Here is a 19,511-nt window from a genome sequence, read left to right on the forward strand (position 1 = left end):
TTTTGTGAATTTCCCCAGTGTTCAGTGGCACAATCCTTTAGAAATCATTCTGATATGCTGCTCAAGAAAAATGTATTAGATTTTCTGCCAGATGTTATTTAATAATGTGGAAACTGCTATGCATATTATGGTTCTTTGGTGAAGGAGAAAAAGTTCAAAAGAATATTTTGATCCATTTATTTCATTCTTGTGTGAAACTACCGTCCAAATTGAGAACAGAGACTGTACCAAATACAGATCAGGAATCATTTTCCAGCGTTTGAAGATTGTGATAAAACCATATTGACTCAGTCATACAGTAATTAAAGATTATGACTGTATCTGCCTTCAAACAATACTGTATTCTCTTGATAGCATTGTCAATCCTGATAAGTTCTTGGAACAAATCCTCTTAGGAATGAGTTACATAAACATTTTTCCTAACTACTCTAGCTTGAAATAATTCTCATTCACTTGGAGAAATGTGTGGAATGTAGCATTTTAATCCATGTGGCACCATCTGACCGGTTCCCTGTGATCCACAGCTTGGAGTCTATAGATTAAGTCTGAGAGAGAGAGTAGATGATGACCACTGCGGAGCTCACATGATTCTCACAGAGACTCGCCGGACGTCTCATGACAGATTTGAGTAAACCCAAGCAGTCTTGTGAATGGAGAGGCAGCGTTGCGTGAGGCAGTGTGCTTTAACTCTACTATAAATTTGTTGCCATCTTTTTTCCAGCCCCCTTTCAAGCCGTCTGCAAAGCAATCACATGGTACGTCACTTGATTTTCCAATCCAAGTGTGCAACACCACAAAGGAATGTTTGTTAGATCTTTACCATTTCCCCCCCCAAACAAACTACCATTTCCAGTATGTGAACTATGAATTGTTGACGTCTTGCGCTTAACTTTTAACCTATTGTCCACTCCCAGCAGGAGTGGAGAGAAAAGCATCTTCAGATCATAATCTCAGTCACATGCTTACAAGCCGAGCTACAAAAACAGAGGCCAAGGAGACCACCACCTCCTTGCCTTCTCAGCTCACAAGTCTTGAGATCCACTGCTCAACTATGCACTAGGAATCAAGAGTCTTACCATCCAGAACCATGACTCTTCTTACTGAGGACCAGCCTTGCAGGTTCTCTGCACCGGAAAGCCCAATTGCATCCATGGAGCAGTACCAGGTGGACTCGGAGCTTAAAGAGGACTGTTTGGACAACATGGAAGCGGCTGTTTTTGGAGTGGTGGAGCCTCCGAGGCGCTCTAGGGGAAGGTTGATTATGCACGGGTCGGCCATGTTTGGAAGGGAATTCTGCTACGCTGTTGAGGCTGCGTTTGTCACGCCAGTGTTGCTGAGCGTTGGACTTCCCAGACGTCTGTACAGTCTGGTGTGGCTCATAAGCCCCATTTTGGGTTTTATCCTACAGCCCGTCATCGGCTCGGCGAGCGACTACTGTAGGTCGTCATGGGGCCGAAGGAGACCGTACATACTCTTACTGGGGATTCTGATGTTAGTGGGCATGACTTTATTTCTAAATGGAGATGCAGTCACAACAGGTGGGTGAAGGTCAAGTAAACTTGATAGATTTTACTTCATTTTGAAGACAAAGCACTAAATACACAAAGGAAGTAGATGAGTTTCAGGGTCCACACAGGTCATGGTATTTCTGGAATATCAAGGGTTTTAAAAGCTCTTTTCCAAACAGTGAAAGTCAGATTTTTTTATTTAATTATTTTCGGTCCAAGTCATGGAATATCAGGGATTTCTGTTTTTCACTTACAGTTGAAGTCAGAATTATTAGCCCCCCAGTTTATTTTTCCCCTAATTTCTGTTAAACAGAGCGAAGATTTACATAATAGTTTTAATAACTCATTTCTAACTAAATTATTTTTATTTTTATCTTTTCCATGATGACAGTAAATATTATTTCACTAGATATTTTTAAAAACACTTCTATACAGCTTAACGTGACATTTAATGGCTTAACCAGGTTAATTCGGTTTACTAGGCAGGTTAATCTAATTAGGTTAAGTTATTGTATACACATTACATAATGATGGTTTGTTCTGTAAACTATTGAAGACAAAAATAGCTTAAAGGGGCTAATAATTTTGTCCTTATAATGATGTTTAAAAAATAAAAAAAAACGCTTTTATTCTAGCCGAAATAAAACAAATAAGACTTTCTCCAGAAGAAAAAATATTATCAGACATACTGTGAAAATTTCCTTGCCCTGTTAAACATAATTTGGGAAATATTTAAAAAAGAAAAAAATTGAAAGAACGGCTAATAATTCTGACTTTAACTGGATATATATTTACAATACAGTATTTGTTAATAAAGCACATTTAAACACAACCAACATTTGCTGTACATTGGAGTACTAAAGGCAGAGAAGAAAGCAGAATATAAAAGAAACATTTAACAAATAAAAGCAATAAAGCAGTGATTGAGGAGCATTGAAAAAGAGAGAAAATAGATAGGGTTTTAAAATGGACTTAAACACAGAAATGGAGGAGGAAAGTCTAATGTGAATTGGTAGAGTGTTCCAAGAGTTTAGGAGCAGAAACTGCAAATGCTTGATCACATCATATAAAAATATATAATTTTTAAAGCGTTGTTTGTAATGCTTAGACTATTCTTCTGCTCAATTTTATTCCTTTCATGCTCATCAATTGGCAATGACTTGTTATTTAAGGCTGACATTTCAGGATAATATAAGTTATAGGATTTAGGAACTTGATATTTGGCTTAGAGTGGGAAGCCTGGAGTTATTTTATTGTTTTCGCTGCAAATACTGTATATAAAGACTAAATGATGAATTATGAAACATTTACCTATGAAACAAATTCAATTAAATTTGTTTTCATGATAAATGTAGCAAAATTAAGTGTGTTTGTGTAAAACTATTGAATAATATCTGATTATAAGATTATAAAGCTAAATTGAATTTAGGGGAAGACCAGTTCATTTTTCTTTTACCACTAGCACATTTCCCCCTTCATTTTAAGTTAATTAAATCTTAATCATAATCAGTTTTCAGAAAACAAGACTTATCTAATTATCTTGTTAGCTTTTTACATCTGATTTAAGATAAATTGGATATGAATAATACTAAGTGATTTTTTTTTTTGCAGTGCAACAAGGCTTAAAAAATAAACTTTTTTTAACGTTTTAGGTAAATATTTTGACGTGAGATTTTGTTCTTTTACTTGACTGTTTGTTTTAAAGAAAATGATGACCGGAACAAACAGAAAAGAGAAATGTATATCAGAACTACAGAGGAGTACAAAAAAAGATGCTTGTTCTTCTTACTGTTATAAATGATATCACATACATTTTTGAAATGTCCAAAAAAAATCAGCTTTAAAATGTAGTTGTGGCATTAGACACAGGGAAATAACACAGCTGGACACTTAATTTAACACAGCAGATGAGCCTGTTGATTTTCTGTTCCGAATATATTTCCCATTTATTACTATAATTCTAGAATTTTAATCAATTAGTCTGAGCGCTTTTGATTCAGTTTTGAAAACACTTTCATTACTTTTTCATTAACTCAGCTGTCATAGCACTTCAGAGCTGGTCTGATTTAGTAAATGGCTTCACTTTATAAGTGTAGTTCACTCAAAAAATGTTATTTACTCTGTTTTAATCACCCTCGTGGCTCTAAACTTGTACGAGTTTCTATGTATTTTTTTTCTGTTAAACAGAAGATATTTTGAAGAATGTTGTAATCTGGTAGGTGAGGCAGTGGCGCCTCACAGCAAGAAGGTCGCTGGGTCGCTGGTTCGAACCTCGGCTCAGTTGGCGTTTCTGTGTTGAGTTTGCATGTTCTCCCTGCTTGCGAGGGTTTCCTCCGGGTGCTCCGGTTTTCCCCACAGTCCAAAGACATGTGGTACAGGTGAATTGGGTAGGCTAAATTGTCCATAGTGTATGAGTGTGTGTGTGAATGTCTGTGTGGATGTTTCCCAGAGATGGGTTGCGGCTGGAAGGGCATCCACTGCGTAAAAACTTGCTGGATAAGTTGGCAGTTCGTTCCGCTGTGGTGACCCCGGATTAATAAAGGGACTAAGCCGAAAAGAAAATTAATGAATGAATGTAATCCGGTAACCATTGTATCCATTGTAATAAAAAATCCATATGGAAGTCAATGGCAACCATTTTCCACCAATAATCAAAATACAATCTTTTGTATTCATTTGAGGAAAAAATCAAACTGGTGAGCTACAAGTAGAGAGAATTTTCAGTCTTGATGTTTCTTAAAGTTGTATACTAAAGTATTTATTAACATTGAGTGGATTTACTGAACTAAGCATGACGTTGTGTTTTTCACCCGCAGCCATAATATCAGACAGAAATTTAAAAAGGACATGGGCCATCGTGGTGGTGATGTTTGGAGTGGTTTTGTTTGACTTTGCCGCAGACTTCATTGACGGACCCATTAAAGCCTATTTGTTTGATGTGTGTTCTCATCGGGATAAAGAGCGGGGTCTTCATTACCATGCTTTACTCACAGGTAAGAACTAATAACGCTCATTTAGCTTGGCTTTCTTACAGCAGAAATGTACATTGGCTGGGTCAGTTGGCGTTTCTGTGTGAAGTTTGCATGTTCTCCCCATGTTTGCGTGGACTTCCTTGTGGTGCTCCATTTTCCGTTTCCGCTATGTATAACATATGCTGGATAGTTAGCGGTTAATTCCGCTGTGATGAATAAAGGGACTACGAATGAATGAATAAATGAAAAGCATTTGTCTTTAAAGAGCTTTATTGTTACCTTGAGAGTTTCAGAATATTGCTGTTGCTGTGAATATGTTTGTAAGTGTTTCTCATTATATAGCTTGACATAACGTATAGGATTTTTTAATCCATAATGTGTTATTTTGAAAGACTATTGTGTTAGATCCATTATCACTGGTGTCTTTCCATTGTACAACAATTCCTTCATCAGTAGTTTGTTACAATCTAGTCTATTTGATAGCATGCTTTGCTTTGTGTGGTAATTAAAGGGATAGTTCATCCACAAGATTTCACCATCATTTGACTTATCATTTAACTATTTTTTTCTGTTGAATACAAAACAAGATATTTTGAAAAATAGCAGTAGCTGGCAACCATTGATTTTTATAATCATTTTTTTACTGTGCAAATCAATGGGTCTTGGCAACCAGCATTTTTTTAAATGACTTCCTTTGTGGTCAACGGAACAAAGAAACTCTTTAAAAGCACATGAGGGAGATTAAAAGATGTGTCCGCTGGCTCCTAAAATGTCTTAAATTGTCTAGGACTTACAAAAGCTTAAATTTACTGACATATTCCCCCAGTTTCACAAACAAGGTTTAAGGCTAGTCAAGATTAAATTGCATGTTTAAACTGTCTCAACTCAAAATAACTTTCAGTGAGATGTCTTAAAATACATCAGTGTCATTATTGTTCTCCAGGTGCACACCAGTAATATATTATTCTAAGGCCATTTTTAAAAATTTGGCTTAAATAGACTTATTTAACTAAGGCCTAGTCCTGGCTTAATCTAAGCCCTGTTTGTGAAACTGGGACATTGTGTTGTAGGTCTTAGATAGTTTTAAACAGGTCTTACTTTTTCTTTCTCCAAATAAAGCTATTCATTTTGGGCTAATATCCATCTAATGACCAACAACACATCTCAATAAATCCCTATTTTTTATTTATATAAGTTTTGTATAGCAAAGAGATACAATTGACAACAGCTGTAAGACATTTTTACAGCAAATACCTCAAATTAAATTTTCTAATCAGGGAAAAATAAACTTCAAGCAATTACACGATTCCTCATAATAATACTGAGCCATTAGAAAAAGTCTTAACCCTGTAAAAGTCTAAAATTTCATTCTTTATGCTCTTAAAAGGGTCTTAAAAAGTTTTAAATTTGACCTGATGAAACCTGCGGTGCTATTGTAAGAGGCTATTGTGATTAAATATAGATCCTCTATCACTGGTGTCTTTCCTTGGTGCCACAATTCTTTTATAAGAAGTTTGTAACTATTTACTTTTTAATAATTGATAGCATGCATTGCTTTTTGTGGCAATTAAAGGGATAGTTTATCAAGAAAATTCATTTCACCATTTTTTACTCCCTTGTTTGAAACCTTTTTGAGTTTCTTTTTCTGTTTGGGAAAATGCTGGTAGCTGGCAACCACTGACTTATATAGTCATTTTATTTTTCTTTCTATGAAAGTCAGTGAGTCTCGACAACCAGCATTCTTAGAATTTACTTCCTTTGTGGTCAACAGAAGAAAGAAACTCTTTATAAGCACATGAGGGAAAGTAAATGATGAGGTCATTTTCAGGTGAACTATCCCTTTAAATTGCATTGCCACCAAACAAATGCACATCTGATGAGTATATATATATATTTTTTTTTACCATCTTTTTTTCTCAATGTGCAATTGTTTCAAATGTCCACGCTTCTCTGCAATTACCGCCACAGGAATCGTTATGTAATGTAAAGCAGATTGACAGCATTTGTTTCAAAACATTTTCTCTAGGATCATTTTTGACTACTGTTAAATGAAGGGTGCTTGTGTGAAATTGGTTGGCACTATGGCAGCAGCCTGTTCCCTTTTTTTTACCATCTGTAACATAGTCAGTAGAGCGCATTGATATTGTGTTACTGATGTGTTACTAAACACCCGCTGTCTCATCTGTATGGAAGCCTTAAATGGGAGAACTAGCAAGACATCAGAAAATGTCTCTTTTCATGGATCAAGTAAGAACTGTGCTGATGCAATCTAGATATTTTTGCAGGGATTTGTTTCCAAAGTCTTAATAACATAGAACTAAGAAAAAATAAATCCATTTTGGGATTTGTTTCTAAGTAATAGAAAAGAAAAAGAACTAGAGCTAGAGACACGTGTGCTTTCAGTCTCGTGTGAAGACTAAAATATTTGTGTATTTTTACACCCGCTGATCTTCAGTCATGCTTTACGCTGAAATATTTGCGAGTCCACACAAAACTGAAAATTCATTTATTATTTACTCACTCTAGGGTTGTTTCAGATCTTTATGCCCTTTTTTCTTTTTCTTTTCCAACCACAAACAAAGACATTTTAATAAATGCCCTGGTAACCTTTATCAAGAGAGAATAATGACTAGCGTTAACCTTTTTAAAATGACACAAAAGTATCAAAGAATGACAGCAAAATGCACATTTTGAATATGACCATGTCTTCTGGGGTTATATAATAGGGTTTGGTGAAAAACAAACACAAATGCTATGTATTATTTAACGTATGTCCTGACAATGAACAATTTGTTTTGTTCATAACTTTGCATTCATGATTCTATCAGCACTAGTACTCACTTCAGTTCACCAGGAAAAAAGCATAGGTTAATTTTGAAAACATAGCCCTATATACAATTCTGGAGATCGCAAATTATGTAGCGAAGTATGTATGGCTGCATTTCGTTATTTAAATTACCGGTACAAGTTGGTTTGATGCTGTTTCTTTTTGAGCTTACCAGCTGATCGCTTACCTTAGTATGGATGGCTTTCCAGTTGTTACCAGTTTGCCCTGTAGCTCGCCATGTATGTCAGCGGACTTGAGGCGGCAAAAGCGGCAAAAGTAGTTGGAGAAGAACGGTTCCAGAAAGCAGGTAAGATAAAACAGAAGCCAAAAAAAATAATTTAAAAACAAACAAGTAAATAACAATGAGAATGTGGTCAAATCTGAAAAAGTGGACAAAATCAGCCAAGGGCATTTGAAAACTGGTTGAGTTTAGGGAAGTGGGTGGGCAGGTCAGTCGCTGCTTTTGAAAACACTATTGGGATTATGGAAGGACGAGGGTGGTCAGTGGATCAGTCAGTCAGTCAGTCAACAGCGGTCTCTTTTGGATTTATGCGAAAACAGGTGCAAATGGCACTCGTAAAGGGGAAATTTGAAATCTAAAAAAGCTTACACAGCATATGGTGGATTTACGAAAACAAACTGCAAAAAAACTGCAAACTGCAAAAAAAAAAAAAAGAGTAGCTCCTAGGACATATTTGGCGCTCTCCAGAAATGTATATACGTTTTGGGATAGAGCCTCTGTTGCATGCAACAAACACAAAAGCGCATCAGTTTAATAAACAAGATTAATGACTCAGCTGATAATGATAAAATAAAAGAAAGATAATGATTCAATGACTCATTAATGATTCCAAAAAGCAATCAAAAGGTGGTTGTTTGATGAGGATGATTAGTTTGCATGGTGGATGATGATATTTTATTTTTATGTTATTGTATTGTGAATAGGGTTAGGGCTGGATGCATCTGCTGCGTAAAACATACTGTATGCTGGAATAGTTGTCGGCTCATTCCACTGTGGCGACCCCTGATTAAAAGAGGCACTAAGCTGAAAAGAAAATGAATGAATGAAGGAATAAATGTATTTGTGAATTATTTTGTTCCTGTAGTAAAATGTGAGGGTACTGTTTGTTTTATGTATCAACTGTATTTTGAAGCCATACTTTGTGGTCCTCGCTGTTAAACAAAACAATGGAAACAAGCCCAGGGCTTTATTGTGTTTTTATCCTCAACAGTTTTTATTTCAAAATGTATGGGATACTTGTATTTTTGTACAGCTTGTCTAAAATATGTCAAATAAAAATTTAGTTCAATTCAATGAATTATGCCATACACAAACCCCAAGAAAAGTTTAATAAATAGAGAAAACTTAAAATAACTGAAATAACATGATAAAATCAAGTTACACAATTATTTGGAATTACCTTGACTTCTCATTTTAAATGTTTAAACTAACAATTCAAGTGAATGGTTATACATGTACGTGTATGGATTATTGGTTAGGCAGTTGGACTTAAAACCTAAAGTTTATAATGTTGATTTTCATAATTGTGGTACTCTAAACCCTTAAATATTTGATGTGCATTTGTGTGATTATGTGTGTTCTCACACCTCACTCATCAGTCAAATGCAGAGGACAAATTGTTAGTAGCCTTGACAATACTCATTTCACTTTAATGTTTACTAGAATTAACCAGTCACAGACTTGCTCTGCTTGTGGAAGCTGATCCTTTTTTCCCAATTTTTTTGTATTTCACTTTTTTACTCTTACTGTATATATATTTCTTTGGCAATATTACTTTTTACAGTGCTGTGGGCTCCTCCACTGCTGACCTCTTTTTTATTAGTAATAACACTTGGTAGACACAACGACAAAGTACATTATCTCTCCTCTATTTAACACCATTGTCGTTTCAGACAAATTCTTTACAGTTTTTCATTGCTCACTATTGTTGATCATAAAAAAGCATCAGTTTTAATATACGTGGCCATTCATGCTGTGATTTGCATTGACTAACTACGCTTGGAAAAAAGATTCAAAAGTTGATTCTTTGGATTTACTAATTTTTTAAGTGGTTGTAAACAATTCATTTGGGCTGAATTTAAACAAACAAATTAAGTTAGACATCACACATATTAAATTTGTTTGTTTAAATTCAACATCTAAATTGTTTGCAACAATTTTGCAGACATCATTTATATATATATATATATATATATATATATATATATATATATATATATATATATATATATATATATATATATATATATATATATATATATATATATATATATATATATATATATATATATATCCAGATGGATGGGGCAACCATTACTGCATCCAAAATGGTGAAAAGCCTTGGAGTAACGATTGATGACCAACTAAACTTCTCTGACCACATTTCTAGAACTGCTCGATCGTGCAGATTCACACTCTATAACATCAGAAAGATCCGACCCTTCTTATCTGATCATGCAGCTCAACTCCTTGTTCAAGCTCTTGTTCTCTCCAAACTGGATTACTGCAACTCTCTACTAACTGGGCTTCCAGCTAACTCTATCAAGCCTCTTCAACTGCTCCAGAACGCAGCAGCACGAGTGGTCTTCAATGAACCTAAACGAGCACATGTCACTCCGCTGCTAGTCCGTTTGCACTGGCTGCCAGTTGCTGCTCGCATCAAATTCAAAGCTCTGATGTTTGCCTACAAAGTGACTTCTGGCCTTGCTCCTTCTTATCTGCTCTCACTTCTGCAGATCTATGTGCCCTCCAGAAACTTGCGCTCTGTGAATGAACGTCGCCTCAAGGTTCTATCCCAAAGAGGGAAGAAATCACTTTCGCGAACGCTCACGCTCAATCTGCCCAGTTGGTGGAATGAACTCCCTAACTGCATCAGAACAGCAGAGTCACTCGCTACTTTCAAGAAACGACTAAAAACTCAACTATTTAGTCTCAACTTCACTTCCTAATCTGCGATTGCCTCTGAATATCACACTAACTGTACCCAAAAAATAAATAAATAAATAAATAAATAAAAAAATAAAAAAATACTAATACTACTAATACTTCCCTTCTTAGACTTTACAGACCTGAAACTTGCCTATAGCACTTATTCATTGTTGCTCTTAGTTGTGTAAATTGCTTCCTTGTCCTCATTTGTAAGTCACTTTGGATAAAAGCGTCTGCTAAATGACTAAATGTAAATGTAAATATATATATATATATATATATATATATATATATATATATATATATATATATATATATATATATATATATATATATATATATATATATATATATATGGCTCGAGACTTCCTGTCTCATTGATATTTGATATTTAGATGTTAGAAACTGTTTGTTATGCTGCTTGATGTTGCAAACTGATATTTTCTTATTATGTTATTCTACTTTGTCTGTATAGTAATGCAAACATTTGTTTGTAGAGCAAGTAGTTTTACCGTTATCTGCTGTTTATTATTCCTAGTCATTTCTCCCATAGGCGACTGAATCAGAAGTTCTAAAACAATCGCGAAAACGAGCACACTTCCGCATTTTAGAATAAGGTCAATAACTATATACCACGCGTAAAAAGCGTGGCAAGTGAGACTTTTCACACATCGTTAGTAGGGATGCAACGATTAAGTGATTTCACTATTAATCGCACTTTAATTTGACATGGTTAATTAATTGTAAAGGCTTCTCAACACTGCGTTTCTGCACGAAAACTGCTGCAAAATAAACAAAGTGCCAAATGTGCGCTAGTTTTAGGGCTAATACCCACACACACTGGATTAACTATGGCTGGGGCTATTAACTAATAAGGGCCTCATAAGGCTTTACATGTCGAGTCATTTGTCTGCGCAAGTTTGTTACTTTTTTCCTGCACATATATTGGAAGTGATGTGGAAATGACTGTTCAGCTTCATAATATGATGCTTAGATTTACATTAGACAAACACTATTTTTTATTTATTCTTGTTTTTGTTTAATTTATTCATGGTTCTGTCATGTATTTTTAATGTAAAACTATTACTTATGTTTAAATGTCAAACTTTTTTAGCTTATTTGATTTTCTAAATTAGCAGTGTTTTCAAAATAATGAACGCATAATAATGCGTGATAACTGTAAAACAATTTTTTTTTTCTCAGACTAATCGTACAACCAATCGCAAGATTTTATCGTTGTCTTTGTGCATAAATTGTTCTTTCAACTTTCTGTTATATGTTCAGTTTAATAGCTATCTTGCATATTCTTTTATAAGACCCCAGGACTTCAGTCGTCAGGTGAAAGCAACAGGTTATATTTAGTTCACTTATGAAAGGATATGGATAAAAGTTTGTGCCACATTTTGGTTTATTGTGATGTCTTTTAATTTTGCTTGATTCTGGTTTGGTTTGCGTGAACTGCAGAAGTAATAGTTTGAAACAATGGCTGAAACATTGAAGGTCAGGATTCTTTGTTAAATTATATATCAAATTTAGGTTTGTTTTTCATCAAAGCCTATCAAACACCCTCAGATCAGTTGGAATACATAACTCAAGTAAGCAGGACTTTGTGTGGTTTAAAAAACAACACCAAGGTGAGTAAACAAAGAGATTCATTTCTAAGTGAAGATCCTCTTTGATGAAAGAAGCCAAGTTATGATATTTGATTAGTTTTTATTTGACCATCACACAAAAACTGCACCCTCAAAAATGATGCAGGGTTTGTTAGAACAACATGAGGAAGGGTTAGTTTGTTGGCTGTTGTAAATCTTGGCTGGTGGTTGCAGGTCTGGTTTTAAACCACTGCTCTTGGCACCAAGGGCTCTGTGTGCACTCGGGGCATCCTAATCCAAACAGGCCCAGTCATGTGCTGAGATCATGGGTTGAGCTGAGAGCTTCAGAGGCACATGACTGGATCACTCCTGTGGCTCAGGGCTGCGTGCGTGCGTGTGTGTGTGTCTGTGTGTGTGTTTTGCATATGTGCAATTGAGCATAACTTTGTGTTTTCTGTGTGTCTGTGTGTGTTTTTACTGGTTTTGGTGGTTTATAGGGACAGTAAAATGACATGGAGTATGACTTAGTTATGGTGGTTTATAAGGTCCTTCTCATTCAAAATATTTCAAAGTCTTACATAACGGTGTCTTTTGATGTTCAAGTTTTGTCGCATGTTTTCTGGGTGGGTTAGTTTTAGGGTTAGGGCCATATAATAAGCAGTTTTTACAATATAAAATACATTACTATGAATAATCCTCATAAACCACCAAAACCAACATGTGTGTGAATGTGTGCTTTTGTTGTATGTTTTTTGTTGTTGTTGTTGTTATTTTATGTATTTGACAAACAGGGTCAAAGTAGGACCTGTAACATAAAAGCAGCAAATGTACATTTTGTATTTAGTCAATATAATGTTATTTAAATGCAGAATTTAATTATTTGAACTTTTTTTTTATTCTGACCAATCATCATTTTCTTCTGGAAAATGTCCATATTTCTTATTTCAAATGTAAAAGATGTCATCAAACCATTGAATAAAAAAATACTTTTGCTTATATACACTGTAAAAAGTGAAAACTTAAACAAATTACTTTGTAAAACGAGCTGAATAAGTTGGCGGATCATTCCGCTTTGGCGACCCCTTATTATTAAAGGGACTAAGCCGAAAAGAAAATGAATGAAGAAAAGTTTTAGTAATTTATTTAAGATAGCAAGAATGGAACACTACATACAGTACAGTACAGTACAAATCATTCATTACAATATTTTTAATTTAATAATAATAGTAAAAATACTTTTATTACAGTACAAATAATTTCCTTCCCATGTTTATATAATAACAATAATACTTTCATGTTTTGTGGCAAGACAAATATTACTCACTATAGTGAACAATACTTGCCATAAATAAGTGACTAAAACATATTACACCTAAAATAACTAACTTAATATATTACTAAAAACTGTGATAAAATAAGTGTCAAACTAAATTCAGTTATTTTTACAAGTCAAAGTAATTTGTTTTAGTTTTCACTTTTTGCGTTGTATACAGTCAAAAATTACTGTTGTTTTTCAAACTTCTTATTTAAAACGAGCTGAAACAAAAGTTTTAATGGGTTTTCTTACACAAAACTTAATTGTTTTGTGTTCAATCGTCTTAAATTGGTACAAACTAATAAGTTAACTTAATTTCTTCAAGTTGTCCCAACACGTATCGATTTTGTAGAATCCAGCATGCCAGAGAGGTAGCTTTAGGGCAAGCTCACATTTGGTAGAGTTGTCCTTAACCATACCGAAGCACGATTTATCATCCCCCCGCCTGTTTGCCTTCCAAACCGTAGCACGCTTACATCATTGTTGGTGATATGACTGTTCTGCTTTATAGGAAGAGAAGCACTCTCGCTTAGCACAGTGGAAATTTATTTAGTTATATTGTTTCAGTTGTTTGGGAGACACTCAGTCAAATATATTGCTGAATAGATCCACCACACTTGATGCTTATAAATGATCACAAAAGTTCTTGTGCTGTACATATTAGGAGGTTTGCTGAAGTTGCAGCAAGAAGTTTGCATCTTTAATAACCTACGACAGTTCGCGTCCATTGAAAAGACAGAATGAATAAATCTATATGAAACAGTCTCTTATAAGTGACGTCGCATCTTCAGTTTTGGGCTCAGGCGCCCTTTGCACTCACACTACAAGCGTATACCGCGCCAAAGGCCAAACAAACTGTGCTCTGGCACACCTCTTCCAACCGGGCCAGGGCTGGCCAACTGAATTGCGCCAGAGCCTGATTCGGAGCACTGGCATGATTCGGATAGCATAGTTTGAGTACACCCTAGAACGAGGAAATAAGATAAATTATGAAAATTGTATCTAAGTTTGTTATGTAATAGTGTAAATAGCTATTAAACTTGTACAAAAATAGAAATTAAAATTTCTATAGCGATAAATGCTTTGAATTTTATTTGTCAAAAAACATGTAAGAATATTAGATTTTTATTAATAGCTGTTGTCAACATAAGATGAAACCATGTGCATCAAATCAGCATATCAGCTATAAAAGAATTGACTTCAATAATGCTGGCTTAAAAATTCTGCCTTTTGCCATCATCGTATTAAAATACATTTTAAAATGTTTTGAAAAATATCTTTAAAATGTTCAGAGCTGTGTATCGGAAACATTTCAAATGTACACAAAAAAGAGCAATGCGTTGTATTCTAAGACGAGTTTCAAGTTCAGTAAAAGCCTTGTTTTGTCAGCTCAGTCACCCACAGGTGCAATCAGCAGCCCCTCTAGAAAAACACTTTTGCTTATTTCACACTTGCAAGACGTGCAAATGGTAATTTTGGCGGCACAGTCAGATTTCCTGTTCATTCAACAGCTTGAGCTGAAAATCACTTCAAATTATTTTGTAGTGTGAGTGAATGTGGGAAAGTAAATGCTAGACATGTTAACTTATGTAAGGTTTAACATTGAAAGAAATTTCACTACACATTTTTTTTTTTTTTTGCAAATAAAACAAAACCAAATTACTTGCATTACTTGCAATAGTATTTCAGCTTTTTTACTTCAAAATATCATAATTTAATATGTGGCTGTATATCTTTATATTTTCTCAAGCTTACTATCAAACATCATTTGCTCCAACATTTTAACTGATTTCAAATTTTTTTTAGTATATATGCAAAATAAATGTATTGGCTTGTATGTTTAGACATTAGTCTCACTTCACATTATTCCATTTCAAAAGGTCAGTGTGTTAAATGCTGCAACAAGAGCTAATGAATTAGCATACCTTCCATAAAACACTCTGAAGGTGATGGGTACACAGGGTAACATTTAGAGCAATGTTGCTGGGCAACTTGGGCTTGTTGCTGGGCAGTGATGTTACCAACGGGCAACCGAGTGAAAGACACAGGGCAACTAATTAAAGCAACCATATCCTAATCTCAGTAGCAAAGTAGCCAAGCAACATCTCTCTCCAATATTGCCCAGCAACATTGCTCAATAGGTGTCCTATGTAGATCCTTTTTGCCATTTATGTAACAACTCTGCACAATATGCATACGGTCGGGAATTTCCCCAAATTTCATTATCCTGGTCCAAGGTACGAGACTAACTATCAGATCAATGAAAACTCTGATCCAAACTGAGGCATTTCTCTTTCTCCTGCTGGACAATTCATCACTCTCTTTATCCATCAGCCAAAAAAGGATTCTGTCCATTGTTATAAAAAAAAATAAAAAATGGCTGGATCTATGTACAGTTGATCATTTTTTGGCAACTCTACTTACTGGACATTATAAGTAAACTGAAAATAAATAACTTTAAGATTTACTTAAAAAAAATTCTCGTAACAATTTGCACTAACAAATTTTAAGTAAATTTTGCATTCTTATATCAGATACAATTAACTTGTCAATAACTTGTAAAGTTTTATGTTTAATCTAACACTCCTAAATTACCCAAGTAAAAGTTTATTGATTATCTTTCATTTTGATTCTATATTTATTCAAATTAATTAAGTTCCTGTTTTAGCAAAAGGAACACTGCTTTTTAAAAAATAAATCTTATTAGTTACAAATTAGTACATCTGGCATAACTTGTTTAATTAAACACACATTTACACTGACTTTCAATTAGTTATTTCAGTTTAGTTTAAACAAATTGAACTCGAGAGCAAATTTACTTTAAAAATCCTTACTGATCTCAAAATTTGCGTTAGCATAGCTATGGCTCTTTGAGTGAAGCATCAAACATTGTTGAAAAAATGTCATGATCCAAATCATGAATGTTACTCTTCTGAAAGGTGCTAACTGCAAAACTAAAAACACTCAAAACTAATGATGATTAAACTCTAACAAGTCTTTCTCTCAAATTGAAACACCTAAGATTGCTTTTATTTTTATAATATCCTACTCTTAATTCAGTCACATGCAAAGCATTCTGTGAACTACACATCCATTAGACATATCAAATATTAAAATTTATTTAATATTACTAAGTTGCAACAATTAAAAAAATATTTAAATATTACGAGTAAATGAATATTTATATATTCACTCATTTCATATATTTCATAAAGTAAATGTGTAAATATTAATTTCTAGTTATCCTTGACACTTAACATTACAAGTCAAAACTTTTGAGAGTAAATTTATTAGATTTTACCACACTAAAAAGTAATTTTTAAAAAATGTATGGAATAAACTGCAGCCAAAGTGAATAACGCAAGCAAGAAAACTGTACGATTTTGGTCAATATAAGACTGTATCATGTTTCAATTCTAATTTTGTACCTATTTTTGCATTATTTCTGTTTTTATTATATTTCAACTTTGTTCCCTTTCTTTTGTTATAAAGTTAACCCAAAAATAAAACTTGCCTCATGTTTCTTTACCTTTAGGCTCTGTTTTACCTGGTGTTAGGATGCATGTTTGTTAATCCAGTTTCAAGTGGCAAGACAGCGCGTATGAAGCATTTCAAGTTTGTCATATTTCAAACACTTTGCTGAAATAATCCAAACGCAATCACCTGATTTGCTTTTATGTGGTAGAAAGCTTCAAAAGACCACCTACTCTCATCCTAATTACATAATATGTTGCTGTCTAAAACTGTCAGCTTTTGAAGTGTTGCATCAATCAAAAGCAGCTTCTCACCATTTTCTGTTGTCTTCATTAATGTTCAGACAGTATTTAAAGGGCATCTATGATGAAAATCATCTTTTGGAAGCTGTTTGGACGGAACTGTGTGTAGGTATAATGTGTCCACAGACATATTGGAGTGATAGAAACACAATAAGTCGCTTTTTTTTTTTTTAATTTCCTGATGTTAAAATAGAATCCAAATCCCTCTCATTTTGAGGCCCAATGCAACATGATGAGTTCGATTTCCCCATCCCATTAAATTGATTGACAGTCACATATTCAACAGCCAGCATGTTTTTTACTGTAGTAGTAGGGAAAGTTCTTACTGTTTACACTGCAAGTTAAATGCATCCCAATTCTGATTTTTTTTGCTCATATGTGACATAGATTGGATCTGTTCTATGACAGTGTAAACACACAAACACACACACACACACACACACACACACACACACACACACACACACACACACACACACACACACACACACACACACACAAAACGCATCCATTCAGATATTCAGAGATCAGTTTCAGGCCTCCTTCATGTGGAAATTAATCGGAAATTTAACGATGCGACTATCATGTAAACAGGCAGATCGGATTTATTGAGCCATTCCATTTTTGACATGATTAGACATTCAAAAATGTGTTATTTCTCTGTGGTTTAATGGTGTAGAAGGAAGAGCATGTAGAAGAGTAAAGTGGTCAGTCCCCACAATTCGCTCTCACCAAACCTGAGCTCTCTCTTGCACTCACAAATTCCTTTGAATGGTAAAGGACATAGGCAACAAATCAAAATTGGGCATCAAGCCTGACAGTGGAATGTGGATACAATGGGCAGGGAGATCTAGCATTAACCTCCTAGGGCTTAGTGACCACACACGTGGACAGCACATTTTAGCTTAGTGGCTATTTAAAATATTTGAATGTTTTATAGTGTTACAGACATACAGTGCCATATGAAATGTCCTAAACAATATTTTTAACTGTCCAAAATGGGAAAAAAATAGTTTTTACTCTCTAAAACAGTCAAGAAAGTGTTATTTATGTAAATTCGGACCACAAGTTCAAATATATGGACATCATTTTTCAGTACATCATATCAAAAGGTCATACTTAGGTTTTTTTTTCTAATTAGGTTCCAGTAAGCCCAAATAGCAAATATAAATAAAAAATACATGTAAAAAAACACCTAGGGCCTAAAGAGGTTAAAGCACAGGCAATAAAAACAGCTACATAGTGTTCAAAGCAGAAAATCCCTAATTCTAAAAGGTATAATAAGTAATCTGATGGGTGTTGTGAGCTGAAACTTTACAGACACATTTTGAAGATTCAAGACTTCTCTTACATCTTGAAAAAGGGGTAAAACAGGTGCCTTTTAAATTTCATGTTTATTTCACATTATTAAATCAAAGCATTAAAATGATCATCCACGCCTGTCTATAGATGTGTGTGTCTTCAAAGTGAAGAAAAGAGAGGGGCTAAAACACCAAATGCAGTCAAAATCATCCATCGACCATACCATAGAAAACATTTTCCACCAAACCCTTGATTCTGAGTGATGTAAATGACTGCAACTGAGGGAGAGACAGAGCCTAGACTTTTGATTTCTTGAGGAGGAATTTGTAAGTATGTCAGAAAGATATGCAAGACCATTTAAAGGCTTAAACGCTTGTAGTATTACTTAAATTTGTATTACATCAAAATTTACAGTGAAGATCGTGCAGTTGAGGAATAATGTGAGCAGAATGCCTGGTAGTAAGAACTCTTTCAGCTGAAACATCAAGCTCGCAATACATTTTTAGGCAGACCTACAGGTATCATAGAGGTATAATGTAATGAATGAGTGGGATACATTTTTGAAAGCAGTCCTCTGTGTTTCTCTGCAGGTCTGGGTGGAGCGTGTGGTTACCTGATTGGAGCCATGGACTGGGGTCACTCCGCTCTTGGCTCCATTCTGGGCTCTGAGTACCAAGTCATCTATTTCTTTTCATCTCTGACCTGGGGCATTTTTCTCACCACGCACCTTTTCAGCATCCCAGAGAAGCCACTGATGAAAGAGCCCAGCTCAGATTCCTGTCCCTCCGCCTCGCTGCTCCCTGAAGGCCCGCTTCAAAATGGCTACGGCTCCGTGTGTAAAGAGCCAGTGTCTCTTTCTAACGTGAGGGAGCGCACCTTCTCTGTCCTGAGTGAAGCCAACGCTGTTACGCCCAGTGCCAAACAGCCCAACAGCGAGGTTGGTCATTTGTGTTACTCTCAATCCTTTTCATGCTTTTCTTATTCTTGGCTTCAGTCCTGCACATTTTAATGACCCATTTCAGAACTGCTATAGAGGCAGGCTTTGTGAGCTATAATTAGGCTGGATGTTGCTCATCATGCCTCTCTCTGAAACTCGCATTTTTATGGATGAATCAAAATGAGTTCTTAGTTGTTGTTGTTTTTTTTTGGTTTATTAATATTAAAGCGTAACGTCTAGTTTTGTTTATGGTGTGATGGTGTAATTATTCATTATGGGCGTATTGTTTGTGAGGGGACTGTGAAGGTCACATATTCTCATGGCTAAACAAA

The 19,511-nt window shown here is 34.9% G+C and overlaps 1 protein-coding gene across 1 annotated transcript in view; it reads left to right on the top strand.

Moving 5' to 3' along the window:
- The first annotated feature begins 1,044 nt into the window (after window positions 1-1,044).
- slc45a2 (solute carrier family 45 member 2) overlaps window positions 1,045-19,511 on the top strand; it is a 38,479-nt gene continuing 20,012 nt past the window's right edge. The window contains 3 exon segments of the mRNA NM_001110377.1: window positions 1,045-1,538; window positions 4,325-4,501; window positions 18,833-19,179. Of these exon segments, the coding sequence (NP_001103847.1) occupies window positions 1,088-1,538; window positions 4,325-4,501; window positions 18,833-19,179 (975 nt within the window). The 5' untranslated portion in view covers window positions 1,045-1,087.

The sequence above is a fragment of the Danio rerio genome, chromosome 21 (genome assembly GCF_049306965.1).
Source record: "Danio rerio strain Tuebingen ecotype United States chromosome 21, GRCz12tu, whole genome shotgun sequence".
NCBI classification, from domain to species: domain Eukaryota; kingdom Metazoa; phylum Chordata; class Actinopteri; order Cypriniformes; family Danionidae; genus Danio; species Danio rerio.